Source organism: Eucyclogobius newberryi, unplaced genomic scaffold (assembly GCF_026437365.1).
Source record: "Eucyclogobius newberryi isolate DKJ021-1_F unplaced genomic scaffold, fEucNew1.0.hap1 SCAF_7, whole genome shotgun sequence".
In the NCBI taxonomy this organism is placed as follows: Eukaryota; Metazoa; Chordata; class Actinopteri; order Gobiiformes; family Gobiidae; genus Eucyclogobius; species Eucyclogobius newberryi.
The window spans coordinates 34,251,704-34,260,887 of NW_027316389.1; the positions used below are offsets into that span (position 1 = coordinate 34,251,704).

At 39.3% G+C, this 9,184-nt stretch overlaps 1 protein-coding gene across 1 annotated transcript in view; it reads left to right on the plus strand.

Moving 5' to 3' along the window:
* Window positions 1-6,252, plus strand: part of pclob (piccolo presynaptic cytomatrix protein b) — a 135,947-nt gene extending 129,695 nt beyond the window's left edge. The window contains exons 39-41 of the mRNA XM_072434450.1: window positions 3,164-3,301; window positions 3,673-3,818; window positions 5,237-6,252. Coding sequence (XP_072290551.1) covers window positions 3,164-3,301; window positions 3,673-3,818; window positions 5,237-5,380 — 428 coding nt within the window. The 3' untranslated portion in view covers window positions 5,381-6,252. The remainder of the gene's footprint in view (window positions 1-3,163; window positions 3,302-3,672; window positions 3,819-5,236) is intronic.
* Window positions 6,253-9,184: the final 2,932 nt, after the last annotated feature.

Consider the following 9,184-nt stretch of genomic DNA (forward strand, 5'->3'; position numbering starts at 1 on the left):
GTTTTATTGATGATTTTACTGAGATGCTTTCAGTTATATGCACAGACTTTGATGGTTTGGTCATTACAGGTGATTTCAATGTGCATGTTGATAATATTTGTGACAGAAACGCTAAAGAGCTTGATGCTGTCCTTGAAACCTTCAGTCTTACTCAGCATGTGAGAGGCCCCACCCACAGCAAAGGACACACTCTAGATCTCATAATTACAAAGGGGGTAAATATTTCAAATGTTAATGTGATCGATGCTGCTCTGTCTGATCATTTCTGTGTCTTCTTTGACCTATCTGTTTTTCCCAAACCACCGACACATAAGTGATGGCACAGGTGCACTGTTTATGGAAATGATAAACTTTGAAAATGTCTCATGTTCTAATGTAAATGATTTGTTGAACTCTGTTACATCTAGTGTTTTGAATGTTCTGGACACCATCGCCCCTATAAAGGCTAAAATGGTTAAAAATAAGCAGAAGGCGCCGTGGAGAAATGATGATTCGGTCAGGGCACAGAAAAGGGAGTGCCGCAGGGCCGAACGGAAATGGCGCAAGTCAAAGCTCCAGGTTCAAAAAGAGATTTACAAAGAAAAGCTGAACATGTACAACCTAATCTTATGTAGAACTAGGGAAATATATTTTTCTGAAATAATTGGAAGCTGCAGTAACAACTCGCGTGTCCTGTTTGCCACAGTAAACAGATTAACAAACCTTCCAGCTCAGCTGCCGTTAGAACTCATTTCCACATCCAAGTGTAATGAGTTTGCATTATTCTTTAATGACAAAGCTCAGGGCATTAAAAATGCTATAAATCCCACAATGCAAAAAATTACCCTAAAACCACCAAGACACTTAGAGCTAACTCACTTTGCACCAGTAACTGACAAAACTGTCCATGAGATCATCACCAGTCTGAGTTCATCTACATGCTGCCTTGATGTGTTACCCACCAAATTTCTAAAGTCTGTGCTGAACAGTTTGTTAGCACCACTCACTCACATAGTTAACATGTCGCTTCAATCTGGAACATTCCCAATGTCTTTGAAAACTGCGGTCATAAAGCCTCTCCTAAAGAAGAGCAGTCTTGATGCCGCAGTACTGAGTCATTACCGGCCCATCTCTAATCTGCCATTTTGGGGCAAAGTCCTTGAAAAGGTTGTTTACCAACAGCTCACAGATTTCCTCTTAATAAACAACTCATTTGATGTTTTTCAGTCAGGTTTTAGACCTCATCACAGCACTGAGACTGCTCTTGTCCAGGTGACAAATGACATCCGCCTGAACACTGACACGGGCAAAGCCTCAGTCTTAATTCTGTTAGATCTGAGTGCTGCTTTTGACACTGTCGATCATGGGATACTCTTACAGAGACTAGAGGACTGGGTGGGCATCACTGGCACTGCCCTAAACTGGTTAAGGTCCTATCTGGAAGACAGGAAGTACTTTGTTGAAATTGGTAGCTGTGTCTCAGACCACATGACCCTGACCTGTGGAGTGCCCCAAGGGTCAGTCCTGGGTCCCCTTCTGTTCAACCTCTACATGCTGCCGTTGGGTCAGTTGATACGCAGTGAAAATGTGTCCTATCACAATTATGCAGACGACACTCAGATCTATGTTTCACTGTCGGCAGGTGACTATGGACCAGTAGATTCACTCTGTCACTGCATCCAACAGATCAGTTTGTGGATGCAAAACAACTTTCTCCAGCTGAACTCAGACAAGACTGAAATAATCGTTTTTGGCCCACAGAAACAAAGAGAAAGTGTTAGCGGTCACCTCCAGAGTCTCGCTCTAAAACCTACAAACCAAATTAGAAATCTGGGGGTAATAATGGACTCAGACTTGAACTTTAATAGCCACGTCAAATCAATAACATCAGCAGCTTTTTACCATCTAAAAAACATTGCCAAAATCAAAAATATAGTGTCAAAACCAGATTTAGAGAGACTTATCCACGCGTTTGTCTCCAGTAGATTAGACTACTGTAACGGCCTGCTCACTGGTCTCTCCAAACGAGCTGTAAAACAGCTGCAGTACATCCAGAACGCTGCTGCTCGGGTCCTGACTAGAACCAGGAAGTATGATCACATTAGTCCTGTTCTCAGGTCTCTGCACTGGCTCCCTGTGGCTCAGAGAATAGACTTTAAAGCAGCTCTGCTTGTGTACAAGTCTCTTCATGGCCTAGCACCAAAGTACATCTTGGATATGTTAGTGCCATATGAACCATCTCGGACTCTGAGGACCTCAGGGACCGGCCTCCTGCGGGTGCCCAGAGTCAGGACTAAACATGGGGAATCTGCGTTTCAGTTTTATGCAGCTAAAATCTGGAACAGTCTTCCTGAAGATGTGAGACAGGCTTCTACTCTGACAATGTTCAAATCTAAGCTAAAAACAGTTTTGTTTAGCTGCGCATATGACTGAAAGGATTTTTTCTTTGCACTCTTCTCTTTTGTTTGTGATTTTATTAGTTTAGAAAATCAGTTGGATTGATAATTTTTAATTTAGTTAATTTTATTGTAGTTAATTTTTATCTTTGCACTCTTCTCTTTTGTTTGTGATTTTATTAGTTTAGAAAATCAGTTGGATTGATAATTTTTAATTTAGTTAATTTTATTGTATTTCTGTAATTTCTTTGTGATTTGAATGCATTTTTCCTGCTGTGAAGCACTTTGAATTGCCTTGTGTATGAAATGTGCTCTACAAATAAACTTGCCTTGCCTTGCCTTGCCTAGCTTACCATCACCACGCTCTTCTTCTGGTCCCGCGGTTGTCGTTTTAGCAAAAAAACAATCACTAGTAGACGACTCTTGACCCCTCCATGACCACGCTTGCTCCATCAGCAACTCTACTCCAGCCATGGATCAGTGACTCCAGTGGTCAGTGGCGGTGGCTCGGTCCTGCTCCCTCTGCTGGCCAGGAAAAAGCCAATCATACAAAAGCTAAAGAAAGATATATTTTTCAGACGGACAGACGGATCAGCCATTCAGAACGAGGCAAGAGGATCTCCACACATGCACATGACGAGTTACGGCCCATCCAGGGACGAGGGACACGCCACATTTTAGCTTTCTCTTAAAAATATACTATTTCTCCTTTAAACAATGCTCTGAAACTAGCTACATAGAAGAAGAGACAAGATCTGAAAAGTGTTCCCTTTTGGCTGTGTCTGCAGGCGGAAAAGTGCAGGTGATGGGGGAGATCAAAGTGGCTCTGAAGAAGGAGGTGAAGACAGAAGGAGACCAGCTGGTTCTTGAGATCCTCCAGTGCAGAAACATCACGTACAAGTTCAAAAGCCCGGACCACCTTCCAGGTTTGGACACACTACATACTTAAAGATACACCATGTCATGTTCCTGGTGAAGGGGCTGCCACCTGCTCAGAGATGTTTGGAGATGTTTGGAGTACATGGATGAGTCCTAAGTTTGACGGTAGTGTTTATGAGTATAAGCAGCGTCAGAAAAGTCCCAATTGCCCAGAACCCATCATACAGGACATTACTTTAACTTAACAGTGAGGACAAAATAAACTTTCAGCAAACCTTAGTATGCGGTTTCTTTGGCTTGATAATAGCATATTTACCACCCAACCACTGAATTGAATCTCTATTTCAGCCTCTTGTGCCCTATAGATCCTCATTCTTTGACACGTTTACTGATAAGCGTGTGTATTCCCTCCTTTCAGACCTGTACGTGAAGCTGTACGTGGTGAACGTTGCCACACAAAAGAGGATCATCAAGAAGAAGACCAGAGTGTGTCGCCATGACAGAGAGCCGTCGTTCAACGAGACCTTCAGGTTCCCCCTCAACCCCACTGGACACTCCATACAGGTGATAAGACAGAGCTGCCCCCCTTTAAGTTCTCTCATGAAAAACACAGCTGGAGTTGGTTCTTGCATCATTAATTCTGTTTACGAGGCAGGCAAAAATCATACCAGAGTGCTCAGAAATCACTCCCCCTGATTGTTCCAATATATGAACTGTACGAATGCACCAACACCAATTAACACCAATATTGGCTTGACACGATGAGCTTGTACTCAGACTCGTCTATGGAGTACCACGTCTTCTTTGACACTCACAACTCGACTCTCAGCTGCAGCATTGAGTTCTGAGCAGTGGAGTTCACCATGAGGAACAGCTTTGCTTTCGATCAGACTAAATCAGTTAAAGCAGATGTGACTGTCACATAAAAACATGTTGGACTCCTAAAGGTTTTTATAGTTCAGCAGTGAAATCAGTTCAGTGCTTGTGTTTGGGATCGTAGCAGCTGTGGTGACTTACTGCAGTAGAAAATAGTGCAGCATCTAAGCTTTTAACAAGTTCTAATGGGTCAAAGTGTGGTAAAAGTGAGATTACTTTACTTCCTACCTAGCACCTGTAAAGCTACTTTGAATTAGCCACATTTTTAGTATTCTGAATCCCATGGATGAAATAACTAAGCATTATTACTGTGATACAACTCCTGTAAAAAGAAAACCTGGTATTGGTACTTGGTATCAGCAAGTACGGAAAAGGAAGTATCTCTACTCATGACAGTTTGGGAAAAAAGTGGTTTTGGTGTGACAGGCAGTCTGCGAGTAACTTTCTCAAAATATGTTTCAAAATAAGTGCCTCTTCTGTAAATGAGGCATAATGCAAATACCGTACTTTTTCGGCCGTACTTTTTACAGTGCTCCTGATTAAGTGAGTCAAACGATTGCACTTCCTGCTACCGTGCCCTTCAGTGGCCCATTAGCCAGTAAAATATATCAATTAGACGCACTGTTGTAATAACCATTAACTTTAAGTCCAAAAAGTACAGTATTCTTGCCTCAAAATAAGGACTTTACTTTTACAGTGTGTTTTCCAAACAAAAGCTAATTCTAAAACATGAAATACATATTTAAGATAAGATAAGATATTCCTTTATTGTCCACACATGGGGAAATGTCTTTGTTGCAACGCAGGTAGATACAGAGGAAAAGGACAGATAACTTATAGGAAGTTTAAAAAACACTCTTAATAGAAGAACTCTTATAAACAAAACTCCTATAGACAAAACCTCTCATTTCTTATTAAGGAATGGAGGGGAAAAATAAATATACAAATTTCAAGGTGACCAAAGGAATTTTCAATAGTGTCTTAAAGTTCTGGTTTATAACAGGTGTAGTCCCTCATTCAGTGCAGGTAAATAAAGAATAATCATTCACTGACGAAAATATTATGAAATACATTATTTTTATGTTCTTATTGTATTTTCCCAACAGCTTTTCTTGGTGTCCAACGGTGGCAAGTTCATGAAGAAGACCCTGATCGGAGAGGCCTACATCTGGCTGGACAAGGTGGACATGAGGAAACGGGTAGTTAGCTGGCACAAGCTGTTAGCTAGCACCGCGCTAACCAATCTCTGAGCCGCGTACGACACCGCCCGGACACCGCAAAAGTCCACCGAAGAACGGTGCAGACGTACGTCAACTTCCCGAGAAAGAAAAAACAAATCAAAAACACGCCAAGAAGTTAACACTGCCAGCACAAAGGTCCGCTCGTCCTCGCTGGTTGGGTTGTGCATGAATGCAATCTGAAAATGTGATCGCGAACAGACTTCCATACCAGCTGTAGAAACTGAATAATGATGTTTTGTGCAATTTTTTTTGGTTCATCGTCCGTAATGCCTAAATGACGATTGTGACGTGTGAACATAGTGCGCTTAATGGTTGGAATGTGTCTGTTACATTTTGATTTGGTTTGTCATTGTCTAATAATTGTACAAGAGCAGAAAATCTATGGAAGATATTATGGATCAAAATGATATTGGGGTGTACAGCACTTTGGATTGTAGATATTACAGAGCATATCAGAGAATAACAATGTACAGTGTGACGTTGAAATGATAGAGAGTTATAAAATATATCAAATTAGAGTCAGCTATACAGAATAACTATGTGGAAGCGGAAGATGGTGCACTGACAATCCATTCATGTCTATAGAAATATAAATGGGGATGGTTTGGTGACGGCGGACCTAGACTTTAAGACAGAGATAGCAGTAGTAATAGTAGTAGTAGTAGAAGTACGAGTTCAAAATGGCACAGCTTTATGAGAAACCTTTGGTGTGAATGTGGAGATAAGATATTACACGTACAAAGCAACACTATGTGACTTTTATCTACTTTGGTGGTCCAGAACGGTACAGAGAGCACAAGTCCGGCTAAACTAGGCTAGCACGTATTTACATTTAAAAGTCAGCTTTGAGCAATTAGTGGTTTTGTTCTTAACTTTCTTGTTGCCGAGGCGAAAGAGGGTTAAACGTCGTACCCAGGAACACAAAGGCAGTAGAGCCACGTTTCGACCAGTCCTGGTTCGACTGGACTGGCTTTGGAACTGCTAATGCTAATGCTAACGTGTGCTAGCTTTGTTTTGCTAAGCATGTGGGCTCAACGTATAAGCTAGCATAACTGGAAATACTGCGGTTTATCCTAAGATCATCAGTTTTCTTGAGAATTTTCAGTTCATATCTGCTTTTACCTGGGTTTGTGGTCTCTCTTATCCAATCATCTGGCACTAGTGCTTAGCCATGTTTTATCTAAAATGACCCCAGATCCAGTCTTAAACAGACCGGTACGGTTCACATAAGACCGTACCAATCAGCTCTAAAACGAACCAGTGGAAACATGGCTTAGGTGTTCAAAGCGACTACCCTATGGTTCATTGGTGATGCTTAACCCACTACACCACTTTAAAACCCGGACTACAACAATCTCTAAAATGACGTCCTCCTCTCACAATAAAAGTTACATAGTGTTGCTTTGTTGCACCATTCCCGTCTAATAATTTTGACTGTTGCAATGAAAAGTGGATCTACTTTTTCTCATCATCAGCGCCTCGTCTCTCATACGCTTCCTGTCTCGTCCCTCGGTCCAAGAATATGAAACGTTTCGCTAAATGTCTCTTGAAAATGCATATCCGGTCTTTACATCTGTCTTCTTGGCTGTCCTAAAAAATGTTTCGTCGTCCAAAGCTGTTGCAACACCAGCCGATTTCACTGCCTTCGACAATAAACGCTCTCTTGGTTCCTGCGAGACTTGTATTAATATTGAAAAATGAATATGGGGGCCAATCGTGTGGAGCATATTGTAGATTTATGCCATCAAAAAGACGCAACCCACTCAGTGAACCATAAGTGTATTTAGGCATAATACAGGGCTGACGCAACTCTATGTACAATTCTGAAAAACATTTAAATAAAAAAAAAAGATTGTCAAGAATGATTGACATTAAGGGGATGTGATTGGTGGATTTGTTGTGCCATTTATTTTATTTTTTATCGTTTTAAGGTAATTCTATGCAACATATGTGTTTGAATGCATTGTATTTTATTTTTGATTGTTATCTATGTCGTGTCAGAGAAATTGTTTTTTTAATTTTTACATGTTTGAGAATTTTTTATTGAAAAAATGGTAATAAATGTAGGTGTTAACTGGTGTTAGCATCCACTTGGAGCTTGTGCACTTTACCGATATTCTATTTATTTTCTTGTCATGAAATGATGAAATGCAGTGTGGATTGAAAGTGTAAAAAGTAAAAAAAAGTAAAAAAAAAAAAAAATTCATTATGTGGCAAAAAGATTAACCATGCAGATATCAAATGCACAAGCTGGTCGGAACAGTGTACAGTATCGTAAATATCCATTCAAATCCATTGTGTCATTTCCCTATAGAGAAAATATAGGATCAAAAATGATGTTAACGTGAACCATTTTTCTTTCGGGGGAGCGTGAATGTGACTACGTGTACATAAAGTGTTTATTTTCTACAAAGATTTGAATGTTTATATTTGTCCAAGCATGTGCGTGTATAAAAAATATCAGAATATCATGTATGTAATTGTACAGCGATGCCTGTCTCTAGTTGTAAATGAGGAGTGCGTTTTAAATGTCCACTGATCTGTGAAAACCATAATCGCTGCCCAAACCGCTGAAAAAACTGCAAAAAAGATCATCTGTTTGTTAAAATGACTTGAATTTAGAATGCAAATTTGGATTTCAGTTTGCACATATGGATTTATGTTAAAAAACAACAACTTTACGTACAATATTTTAAACTGGGATACAAGATTTGTATTATTTATTTTTGTATTTATCAAATATTTATTCTTTTCTTTTTTTTTTTTTTTTTTTTTAAATTTGTTAACAATGGAAAAAAATATAAATACAATTGCTTTCAGAAATAAAATAAAAATAAATGTATTGGGGTCTGTAAGAAATTCAAATTCAAAATATGAAATATATGTTTGAAAAAAGAAATTCAATAAAAATTACAAGTTTAAAAAACAAACAAATTTTAAGTCATTTTAGATCTCTTTTTGGCAGTGCAGTCCATTCCAGTAGTTGTCCGAGCCTTTTGGATGTTGCATGTTCCGTTGATGGTCCGTCAGTATTTCCCTTCAGGTTGCGTTCAAAAGAAGTGGGTGGAGTTGCATAGGTGTGTGTGTGTGTATGCGGTTGTATAGACTCCTGCTTGTAAAGTCCTCTTGTTTTCACTGGGTATCCAAACCACACCTTATGGTTCTGGTTTTCCGTGGTCGTTCACAGGACGTGTTGAGATATTATGCAAATTGTGCTGTAAAAAATCAGCTGTTTCCCCCTGAGTCTAAAGAATAAATATGAAGAGAATATATTGAACTCGGTGTGGTGATCACTTTTTATGTGTTTGCACATTGACGTTTGAGGGTGTAACACAGTGTGGCGCATCGTTGTGTCAAAAGACAAACATATTTTAAAAAAGAAATACAATTCTACGAGTGTAATTAAGGCACTCCAGAATGTTATAAATGTATTATATTTTTCTATATTGTCAACATGTCCTGCGGTGTAATATCTACTTGTCACACTGCAGGACATTCACTACAATCTGACCATGTTAAAGAAATATTATAAAGAAAAAGAGTAAATAGAAATACAATAATACATTATTTTGACCTGTAGTTTAAATCCTTCGCCTTTGTGCGCTTACTGGTGCATGAAGGAAAGATGAGCTCCTTCTGGTTTCTGTGTAACCTTTTTCCATTTAATGATTGTATTATTTTATTTATTTGATATGGACAAAGCAATGGATGAACCAGATGCATTGTTTCAAGTGTAATCGCAAAAATGCTCATTGTTATGTATAAAATACATTATGTTGCACTGTAGAGTTGAAGTATGGAGGAAGCAAACAT